We start from the raw sequence: 11,935 nt of genomic DNA, 5'->3' as shown, positions 1-11,935 counted from the left end.
TAGTGTTATGAATGTCTACAATATGTTTGGAGGTAAATCTACTTCATTTTCACATAACTTCCAATTGATTTCTCCTAAGGTATTACTTTGCATTAAGCCTATTTTATAGTAACTTTGTTTTTCATATATTAGTTACATAAATTTCATATATATCAGTGTAATAGGTAACAAGGAAACTTTGAGTGTGGATACTATGATATGCCGAATGTGAGCTTATGCTACTCTCAAAGATTATTGGCATGAGGTAAAACATGAAAAGATTAATCTTTGACTTTGATATATGTTGTTGTGAAATAACTAATATACATTCTTTATTACAACTTTTTGACGATGATGAACCATTGGGATATGAAAAAATTGAAGAAATTATGACTAAATGGGCCAAATACTTTTTGGAGCATAAAAATTAGATTATATGTATCAAACATTTTTTTGTTTATTTACTATTAGCATTGCCTTTGTGATTTAGTATAAATTTTGGCAAAATGCATTATAGGATTTGAATTATTGTCTATGTTTATATGCTTGGGACTATATATTGTTGTTTCGAATGCAACAAGTTTGGGTTTCTTGCAAATTTAAACCTAATATTTTAAAAAAATAACATAGATTAGATCAGTTATGGCCTTAACCGATCTAATATGTGATATATTAGATCGGTTAATGTCATAACCAATCTAATTTATGTTGCTTTTTTTAAAATATTCATGCACATATTAAATTAGTTAAGACTATAATTGGTCTAATATGACTTTCGAAAATGTTTTTTTTTCCTTTTCAAGTACAAGTATTAGTTCGGTTGTTCTAGAACCAATCTAATATGATTATATATTAGATTGGTTGTACAACAATTCATTAAAAAACTAATTAAACATGCGTTATTGTTTCTCTCATTATCACCTTCTTTTCTTTCATTTGCAGTGTTATCCACCCTCCTCCGTGTCTACATTGTCATCGCCACTCAGTTTAATGTTGTTTCTCATGTAGTCGTTGCTCATGCTACCATTTGGATTCGTGTGTCTCACTGCCACACATTGTACTTGTGCCACCACTGTTACGTGTTCTACTCATGTCATTGGTTGTTCTTACGTCCTACTGTTGCCACCATTAGTTCGTGCTCCACTACGTGTAAACATGAAGCTACGCACCCCGTGAAAACTCCACTACATATTGTGAAGCTACGCCACATCATGTTGCACGCTTTGTAACTTGCGAGGCTTCACCACACCACGCAATCTCTACATCCTGCGAAGCTCCTCCCACCATGCCACATACTGTTTGAAGCTCCTCCTCACCATGCCACACAATGTGTGAAGCTTCTCCTCACCACATTGTCATTGTCCCTTCATTGGTAGTCTTTTGCAGCGTTGAAGCTCCGTAGGCGACTAACATAAAACTTGATGCATTCTTAATGAACAATTCACGAGAAACTGATACAACTTCTACCAACAAACCCTAAATTTTTAACAATGGTTATAATCTAGAACTATCATCATTTTAAAAATTTTGATGACGATTTAGAACCATCATGAATTTCCCAATCTTTTAACTATATCTAATATAACAATAGCAAAAAAATCGTCTTTATGTACAACTAATATCGAAATAGTATTACTAATTAATTTTACTAAACAATACAAAATCCATATTGTAAATTTAATGCAATTATACTTTACGTTACATACATCAACAATTAGAAAAGATTACATATAGACATAAATAAACAATAACTCCCAATAAAAACATAATAAAGAATAATAACCGTATTTAATCATTCAATATTTAGGTTACTTCTATGATTCATAAAAATAAAAATAAAAAATTGTACTCTTTCGTCCGTGTGTACTCGACGGTTTCAGACTACTATCGTGGTACAAAAGCAAACCAGTGACATTATAACCAAAGATGCACGTAAAATGCATGTTACCAAAGCAAACCTGTCACAAGTCATCAAAGACATCAACCACTCCCTTACGGCATTACCCCATCCTACATTGTTAACACCACTCCCCGCTAATTCTTAGAGCTGTACAAAATTACATTTCCGATTCAAACTAGTACACCAAATTTATACAATCATTTTACTAGTATCTACCAACAACAACAGGGTGCATTCGCTTTCTGCAGGGAAAAAAAAAAGAGAGAGAAGGAAAAACAGTGAGAAAGAACAGAATCTGATTCACATTTCATGATCATTTATAGTGTTTTGTTTTTCATTTTTGGCCAGAAGATGTTATTTATAGTTACAAATTACATGAAGCCAATCCACGCATAAATGATACTGCTGAAACCGCAATGCCTGAATCCAATCCACGCACGGTCTACATAAACTCTACCAAACACGTCCTGATGTAGTCCTCGTAAAATTGTGGACATAATCACCGTGAAGGGAATACCATAGTCAATAACTGAAGTTTGAGTTTCACAGGTTGTCAGCACAGATGAGTGATTAAAATTCGCATAAATGAAGAGATATTCTTAAGAGCTTCAGCACAGTCACACAAAAGATACAAAGTGGAACTCCACGTGCATCTCCAAATTTATCTGCCTCGGAAGTACCGCTATTTTAGACTCTCCGTTTATACACAGCTGGGCTTGAAACCTTTTGAGAACCCATGCTCGCAGTCCTTAGAAGCCTACGGAACTCTGATAGGCTGATTTTTCCGTCTTTGTCGATATCAGCTTCCTCCAGCAAAGGATCAATGGAGCCTCTCAAGCCTGTATGCTGAAAAGCCAAGAAGAAATATTAGCTATAGCAACTACGTTACTTTAATTGTTTTAGACGTTTATCTTTACAAATGTGCACCGCCTAAAACTGAGAAGCGATAGCCCTCCCCAAAAAATCATAAACTCTAAGGATGCAAAAACTAAAAGAGAACTATTTTGAATCCTTTTGAGAGTTTCGCAATAAACGTGTAGGGGCATTCACAAAAGTTGTGATACCAACCATTTTAAGTTCATCTGGAGTAATATAGCCATCTTTATCTAAGTCAAATTTCTCAAAAGCAGCCTGTGACCGCTGCTGCCACTTGCCAGAGTCGTCCTCCAACTGATGCACATGTAATGTAGCAGCCACAAACTCACTAAAATCCACTAGCCCATCAGTGTTGCTGTCTATCTGAAAACACAAGATTGAATTATACTATTTTTGCAAGCTAGAGAGTATGAGAAAGCAGCATTAGTGGAAAAGAGTAATTTGGGGAAGGCACATATATCTTCATAGAAGTAAGAGAAAATTTATCAATTACCAAAGAAACTCCGTAATTTTAAATGTAGAATAAAGGCTGAGAAGAAGCAGCCAGCAAACAAAATTACATGTGTTTCTTGTAAAACATCAAAATACTAACCGCTTGCAATATCTCTAGTACACGTGGTTCTTTCAACTTCCAAGGAAGATCTTTCGCAAGAGCCTGCACAAAATCTTCCCTTTAGACTAAAGTAGGGAAATATTTAAGGGAATAATTCTGTCACCAATAGATAAGTGATGTCTTTAGATTTAAGTTGGTTACAGAAGCCAGTAAACTAAACACTACCTGTCTCATCTCTTCCAAACTAATAGAACCATTTTTGTCCACATCTATAGCATCAAATTGATCTTTTAGATCAGCCAACTCTTCTTCATTAAGTGTGCTAGCCAATGCCTGCAGGGCAATTATTGAAATTATGTGTTTCATATGATCATCAAACCAGTAGCATTAACCTTACTTATACAAATCATAATCCTAGCTAATTAAGGAAACAAATCTTGATAAGATAAAGAAATATGGTAACTAATTCAAAGAGAGAGAAAAGAAACAGGGAAACTAATTCTAAAGGATAATCTAAAATATGATTATTTCCATATATTCCAACAGAATCACTTGTCAGAAAAGCTGAATGTTAAAAAGTTCCATGCCTTCTGTCGTGAAAAAGTCAATAACTAATTTCTCTTACCCTGAGTGCAAATTGTTTCAATCGACTATATTTCACAAATTGCCGCATGTTGCTAAGAACGGATATATCAATAGGAATCTCCGATGCTTCTCCTCCTTCTCTAACCCATGGATGTGCTGGAATTATCAGGTTTAATCAAAACAGTTAAACATTAGGGAAAGCTTCAGTTAAGAAAGTGTTTGGCATAGTAGATAAAATAATACAGCTTACTTTGCAAATTCTGTGAATAGATAATGCTACTTGAACAACACTACAGACGTGATGCAGAGCCATTGCATTCCATTTAGTGCAAGATAGTTAGATTAAATTAAGTGGCACAAAAGCAATTTGAGACTCTATATAATGTAAAGTGATGTTTATATAGCATTACCACTGTCCAGAAACACCATAGATCATGTTCAATCAATATAACTGTAAACAAATCTTGAGTAAAACTGCCGAGTTCATTCAGCAAAAACTAGCATGGCTGAACACTTAGGACAGAAAGCGTTAGAGGTTCAAAATATACTGAAATATCTCCTTTTAGTTTGTCTTTTTTATTAACAACCACTGCTGTAGGAACAGTTGCATCCCCTTTCTCTCATGAACATGAACCTATACTCTTCTGTTCAATCTCACTAAATTCTCCTTTTTCTGTTTCCAGGTTTGTAATAACTTGTCCAATTAACCAGGCCCATAATTTGGGGAGATGGAGCAACATATTGAATCCTTGGAGAAGATAACCAAAGAAATAGAGAACATGGTGCGCAGCTGGATTCATCAGAATCTAATATCACAAATATAAGATGCCTGATAACATCAATGTGATTAAACTGAAACTACGGTAAGGGAAGAAAAACAAAGGCTTTGAGAAGGTAGACAAAAGAGACAAAGAAGGCATACAGTTCTGCAATTCAGAGTCATCTGAATGGAATAAGGAGGCAGTGAAAATTGCAATAATTCACTCTGGTTATGAAGAATTGGGTATGGGGCACAGTCGAACATGAGTAAGGAAGGTATAACTTTCCTATTTAAAGATAGCAACTTAATGGGTTGATAACGAGAATCAAGTTCTTTAGATTCATCAAACAAAAGTGGTAGAGGATATAGCCTATATCGACATGGAGAGCACAAAGGTTTGGTTTTGGTTATTATAAAAGAAGTCTCCAGACCTTTCTTGAGAGCAAGATCAACTAACAAAGGCCTTGCCACGATAAATACCAGACTCCTTTCAACATGCCTCCTGAAACTAGGGGTTTGGGTCACCCATGTTGCAGTTTTTACACAGTACTAGTGTTCAGCTAAACCACGTGGGCCTTAGGGCTACAGCTAATCATGAGATGTTAGGATCCAATTACAAGGTATTGGTGACTTGGAGAAGCAAGAAGCAGGTTGTGGTGGCAAGGAGTAGTGTAGAAGCTGAATTCAGAGCTATGGCTCCGGGTATATCTTACACTCCAACTCTCACAAACAAATTCTTATATTTTTCTCAGGCCGATAACATAGTGCAATGCTACATATATCAATTTAAGTGAACCTTCAGAGACAAATTGATTTTGGTAACACAGGACAATATGTATAAATTAAATTATTACAAATAACCGAGCAATTACTTATCATTAAAAGGAAAATTGATCTTAGTGAAAAAAGATAAAAGCAAAATTTTAAGATATAGTCGCATAGTAGAATTCAATATTTGGTATCATTCTAAATTTATATATTAGCAATTATTACAAGTAAACTTTAAGACTAACAAAAAAAAACTGAATTAGTAAAGTGAAATTTGCATCTAAATTATATGTTATAATTTGGTATCAGTAATTGATACGAAATCTCACACTGAAAATATTGAGTACGGGAATAAAGAGGGACCCAATAGTGGGTTGCATGATAAATCCAACAAACCTCATTAGAATAACCTTTGATATCATCTTAAAAAGTATATCCTAACCAAGTGTGAGGTTCAGTACAAAACATATAATTCTGAGACAATAAGTGTTCTTTATCTATACAGAAGATGAATGGGTCTAACTATTCCACTGCCACTGATGATTCACTTGATGCTCCTACATTTGGTTGATTAATCTTCAATAACATTGGAAAATTATATCAAATGGTGTGAGACATGTCCATCCACTAGTAGCATTGTTTCAGTGGCACGTATTGGTAATTCATCTTCTTGTCTCTCTCAATCTACTCCTCTTGGTCACTGGTTTATTGACTCTGGTGCAATTGATCACATATTTGATAATTGTTCTCTTTTCTCCCCCTTTACTAAAGCTGTCAGTTTTTCCTTTTATAACTACTGCCAAAGGTTCACAAACACAAGTTTGCGACATTAGTTTTACCCAACCCTTCCCATCCCTTACCGTTTACTTTATTCTTTATATCCCTAATTGCTTTTGTAATTTACTGTCTATTGCCCGATTGACCCAATCCCTTGACATTAACCTAACCTTCACTAAAAGTAATGTTATCGTGCAGGATCGGATATCCTGTCAAATGACTGGTATGGGATGTGAATCACATGGTCTTCACTATCTCTATCTATTAGCATCACTATGTGCATTAATGGTCTCTCCAATGATGATTCATGCTCAATTAGGACATCTTGAGTAAACAAAATTGCAAAAGACGGTGTCAAGTTTAAAGCATTTGTCTACTTTGAATTGTGAGCCATATTAATCAGGAAAACATGTTTGTTAGTATAATCCTGGTAGTCTTATTAATTGAGCTTTGTCTCATTTTTTTTTAGTTCACCTAATATTTGAGGATTGAGGAGTCCTTCCCGTGCTATTACTCCTTTTGGTTTTAAATATTTTAATACCTTTGATGATTGTTTCGGATGTACTTGGATTTTATATTTCAAACATTTTTAATGAAATCATAACACAATTTGGTATATCTACAAGTACTTTATTGCTTTTGGTTAAAACATGCTATAGACATAACTTCATACCTGGTGGAGACAAACTTTCTAAGAGCATTAATTTAAAAATTAAAAATTCTAAGTTTTAACAATAAAGTAGCATTTAAATGGGGTGCATTTTGAATTCTATATATTCTATGCCTAAATTTTAGGTGCTATACAGAACAACCACCTAAAAAATAATATTACAGTTAATATCATCATTGATACTACTTTTATTTTAGACAAATATCACTTAAAGGCTCAAATAACATAATAAACAGTCTTCTAATATACATACATAGAGCTTGAGCAGCAGTTAACCTTGCCCGAGGATCCTTTACCAGTAATTTTTTCACAAAATCTTTTGCGGCATTACTTATAGTTTGCCATGGTTTCCGTTGGAAATCAGGCTTTTTCCGTAAAACCTGCATATCAGATCATAAATTATACACAACAACAAAAGCATTAGCTATTTCCTTTGTAAATGTTCAAAATTACGTGGACAATTAAAGTAAAGGTCAGACTTATAATGTCATTAAGAAACATGAATGGATAACAAATCCCACATAAATAGGTAAAATAAAAAAAATTACATGATAATAGTGTATTATACCTCCTTAAAAATACCATCCTCGGTCTTATCCCAGAATGGACGTCTCCCACTCAGCAATATGTATGTAATAACACCAATGCTCCACACATCTGATTGTGGGCCAGACTTGCGTTTTAGTACTTCAGGTGCAACATAGTAAGCACTGCCAACAATATCATGAAACTTCTTTCCTGCAGGATTTTTTAGTTTCAGCAATAGAGACCTATAATTCTCAAATAAAAATTGCAAGAGCATGCCTTGTAACAAAATCAAAGAAATAGGAGAACAATTCCAAAACAGAAAATGGAAGGCAAGAAAAACAAAGAAATTGGTCAAGCAAATGAGGACTCTCCCTCACCAGGTTTAATGAAATCCGACAAACCAAAATCTGTGGCCTTTAAAGGTGAATCTTCTTTGGTTGATTTCAGAAGAAAATTCTGCATGAATATGAAAAAAAAAAAATTCACCATACAGCATCTAGTCGTATAAATACCATTTCACACAAATTTGGCAGATATGTAAAGTGCTTGACCATACCTCTGGTTTCATGTCCCGGTGCACCAAACCATGTAAATGACACTCAGCTGCAACCTTGAGCATCTGCCTTACAACCACTGCTGCATCTTTTTCAGTATAACGACTGTCCTTCCTGATTGAAGCAAATGAAGAGGAAGTAAGTTCTGGTACACATAAACATAGACTCACAAATCATTCTTAGCCCTGGTTTTGCAATTTCAACTTAGAAATTCAGAAGTTACACATAGCCAAAATGAGCAAAGCTCCACTTTGGCTCCCTAAGATTATAAGTGCTAGGAAAAAGGGTCCATGAATTTACAGAACTTTCATTTTACTCCCCAACTTCATAAAATGTTTCATTAGCTTTGGTAAATAATGCACAAATACTATACATGTATCAGATACAATATATTTGATACAATGATTCTAAAACTACTTACGATACGATAGTCAAACTCAAAAATCAAACTAAACTCGTGGAGCTTTCGTAAAATTGACTCAAATCCAAATCACAAACGAATAAGACTTTACCTAACATGTAAAGCAATATTAAAAGTCTATTAATGACATATATGCATATCATAATACTCTTAATACATCAATAATTCAATATTTCCACTTCATAATAAAGAAAAGTAGCCAATCACAATAATAAATTACGATAGTACATTAGTGCTAAATAAGATTAGACTTGATAGATGACTAAATCATGTATAAATTCACAAAAACATAAGTTCTTAATGTGAAAATAATTCAAAATGGAGTCAATTTCTTCTAATAATTTGAGTCTAATAATATATAGTCATTGTAGGAGGAAAAGTCAAACATAAAATACATTTTATTTGATTTCAAAACTTGTTACTAGATGACTAAATCATATATAAATTCATAAAAACATAAGTTCCTAATTTGAAAACTGGAGTTAATTTCTTCAAATAATTTGATTATAACTTAGTATTGCCATCGTGGGAGGAAAAATCAAACAAAAACCACATGAGTTGATTTCAAAACTTGTTAACTCGCAGGAAAAATTAAACAAAAACCACATGCGTTGATTTCAAAACTTGTTAACTCGCATCGTGACTCGAGAGTTTGTGAGTATACCACAAGTTCAAAGAGTTTACCCCAGTTTGCTTAGAAAAGAGTTTGGTTAACTCATTTTCTCTAAGATAGTAAACTCGAATTTGACAACCATGGGGGTGAGCATGACCCAACCCAGACTATTGGTCTAGCCAAGCTGAAGTTGATTCGGATGAGTTTGAATTTGGAAACAGAAAGCATGTATTTTCCAGGACTAGTTCGGGAGTAGTCACAACACATTTTGTTTTGATATTCTCTTAAAAATATAAGTTTTTTAAACTATATAGATAATGAATATTTGTATAGCCTGATATTGTAATTATAGTACATTTGTTATGTTTAAGATATATATTTATAAAACGCAGCTTAATTTGAGTTTATATTTTTGTCTTATTCTATGGTTTAACTATACATAGCGTAAAATTGTTATAATTGAGTATTGATTGGATCTTTCGAACTTAAATAAATGGTCTAATCAAAATTTCGAGTTGGGTAAAAACAATGACAAATCCGGCCCACCCTGGGCCAAGCTCAACCCTAATACAATATATGTAAGAAATATAAGATGTCCACAAAAATTCAAAAAACATGGTAAAGATATAATTGTAATTCTTCAGATCCAAATTAAAAGATATACTTCTTCGACATTATTAGATTTAAAAAAAAAAAGGAGTATAAACCACTGTCAGGAATTATTAACTGATATTATCTACAAATAGAAAAAAATACTACCAATCTCACTCTTTTCTAGAGGTAATCCATAAAGAGAACAATTTCTATTTTTTTATTCATCAAGGAGCAGTTCTTCTATATGTCTATATTAAATTATTAATTACACATGCTTCTTCTATGTCTCATGTATGTTGTTGAATTTTCATCACTATTTTTAAGGGCATGAATACTTCACCAATATGTATAGGAAATACTCAAGAGTATAAGTATCGGATGCTAATACGTGAAGCAAATAAAGGGATTGATGTTTCATCAAGTACTTTTCCAGTAAATTGTCACTTAAACTGAATGATTTTGTAACATTAAGCAACGTCAGGGACTGTAGTAAAAGTTGTGTAACGTAAGGGACTGGAGTAGCCAACACTTTCAATCACACCCAAAATCAAACAATACTTACTTGGCCAATATCCGATCTAGCAGTTCGCCGCCCTCGCATAACCTAAGAAGCACGTACAAATATAAATCACATGGAAAGAAAACAAACCACAATTTGGTAATCGAGCTCCCAAAGCACAAATCAAGAATATAATCAAGTGCTGAAAAATCAGAGCAACAAAAAAAGAAACAGCAACCGAAGAAACTTACTCCATAACTATATACACGTAAGAATCATCTTCAAAAGCATCATAGAACTGAACCACATTCTCGTGGCCAGTGAGCGCTTTCAATATCTTGACCTCTCGCTTAACATCCTCAACGGCTATAGGCTGAACCATCTGCCATCAAATTCAAGAATCAAAAAATCAAAAATCAATTCCTAACATTACATACAGCAAAGAATCAAAAGCACTAAATTCCAACCAATTTTCATTCGTAATCGTAAGAGTCATGACTTAAACGACGATGACATGAACGAAAATACCTTACTCTTATCGATCCTCTTAACGGCGACACGATCGGCATTAGCTTTGTCGATTCCTTCGTAGGTGTAACCGAATTGGCCGTGTCCCAGCAATTTGCCCAGCGTGTATCGCGTATCGAAATTTTTGTCGTAACCGAAATCAGTGCGCTTTCCGCATGGCACCTGCCGCGCACTTGCCTTGCGCCGTTCGGGATTGGCCGCCGCCGTCGGAGATTCGGGCTTCGCGGTTCGCTTGCGATTTTTCTTGTCGGTGACGGCGTTGCCATTGGAGCCGCTGACTTTGGTGGCGGAATAGCAAATTCCCATGGTCGGAGAGGGTCGAACACGCTTAAAAGATGAAAATCACGAGGAGCTTTAAAAAAGTTAAAATATCTATCTATCTAACTATAATAATAATAATAGTAATTAAAGCACTTGCATTTGTGATTCGTTTGGCAAAGAAAGAGACGGGTGTGAACTGGGATGCACAGGAAGAAGGGAAGAAAAGGGCGAAAGAAAGGTCAAAAGGACCTTTGAACGAGAGCGATAACGGGACGGGGTCTGCACGAGACCCCTTCCCTATCAACTCTCCGTCCCCGATCAACCCCTTCAATGCAAATTAAACAAGCTTTAAATACTACTTTTATGTCTTTAAATATACTAATTTAATTGTATTTCGTTATACAAATAGTAATAACAAGTCAACAACATTAATCAATGTCTCTTTATTTATGAAAATTAAAGTTCAAACTTGCTTAAAGAGATATTAACAAGTTGGCTCTCTGCAATAATAGTAATTCAAAAGATTTGTTAAATCAAATTATGGGTTCAAACAACCTCATAACTAAAAAAATTTAACCACTAAAGTTGAAGTGTTTGTTTAAAACATTAGATTTTAGGAAACTTATATCAAGAAACTAAACTCTCTCTTAATTTACATTTCAAAAATTAACATTCTTAGCAAGTTTTCCATAAATGATTTGTTATATTTTGGATGAAAACATTTTTGTGAGAGATGAGAATTTAACTTTCTTAAATTGATTATTTTAATGAAAAAATTTAACATTATTCTTATTACGTAATTTAATATGACAATAAATAATTGTTTCAATAAATTTAGTATTATTACTCTCATTTATATTATTCTTAATATCATAATTATCATATATGAATAATTATCCTCAACCAAAGTTTATTTTATGCGATGAACTAAAGTTATTATACATTCTTTATTTCATACAATTATTGAGTAGTAATAATTTTTTTTGGAATAAGGCATTTTTCTTTTCAATGACTCTAATTTTAAATTGCAAGAGCTCTTCAAATAGGAATTTTAGTTAAATTTATGATT

At 33.7% G+C, this 11,935-nt stretch overlaps 1 protein-coding gene across 3 annotated transcripts; it reads right to left on the bottom strand.

Moving 5' to 3' along the window:
* Positions 1-2,158: 2,158 nt before the first annotated feature.
* On the bottom strand, positions 2,159-11,209 carry LOC108345952 (calcium-dependent protein kinase 28). Of its 3 annotated transcripts, none has more exons than XM_017584822.2 (13): positions 11,024-11,209; positions 10,606-10,932; positions 10,329-10,459; positions 10,141-10,182; positions 7,953-8,064; positions 7,774-7,852; positions 7,437-7,606; positions 7,122-7,248; positions 3,934-4,049; positions 3,534-3,641; positions 3,348-3,410; positions 2,948-3,118; positions 2,159-2,725 (listed from the first exon to the last, which is right to left on the bottom strand). In XM_017584822.2, the coding sequence occupies exons 2-13, from the start codon at positions 10,909-10,911 to the stop codon at positions 2,567-2,569; spliced, it is 1,584 nt and encodes a 527-aa protein (XP_017440311.1). In that variant the 5' UTR covers positions 10,912-10,932; positions 11,024-11,209; the 3' UTR covers positions 2,159-2,566. The 3 variants fall into 3 exon arrangements, with proteins under 3 accessions (XP_017440311.1, XP_017440328.1, XP_017440320.1); XM_017584839.2 differs by having other exon boundaries at positions 10,611-10,932; XM_017584831.2 differs by having other exon boundaries at positions 10,611-11,209.
* Positions 11,210-11,935: the final 726 nt, after the last annotated feature.

This window comes from Vigna angularis, chromosome 1 (genome assembly GCF_016808095.1).
Source record: "Vigna angularis cultivar LongXiaoDou No.4 chromosome 1, ASM1680809v1, whole genome shotgun sequence".
In the NCBI taxonomy this organism is placed as follows: domain Eukaryota; kingdom Viridiplantae; phylum Streptophyta; class Magnoliopsida; order Fabales; family Fabaceae; genus Vigna; species Vigna angularis.
This window is presented reverse-complemented; position numbering and strand designations above follow the sequence as displayed.

What these genes read in the sequence shown, in the direction of transcription:
- LOC108345952 (XM_017584822.2), bottom strand. Translation starts at nt 10,911, where the DNA reads ATGGGAATTTGCTATTCCGCCACCAAAGTCAGCGGCTCCAATGGCAAC. An exon ending in GTCGGATTTCATTAAACCTG is followed by an intron (nt 7,607 to 7,773) that starts GTGAGGGAGAGT and finishes AAAATCCTGCAG; the next exon opens with GAAAGAAGTTTCATGATATT. An exon ending in GTTTGGAAGAGATGAGACAG is followed by an intron (nt 3,411 to 3,533) that starts GTAGTGTTTAGT and finishes GATTTTGTGCAG; the next exon opens with GCTCTTGCGAAAGATCTTCC.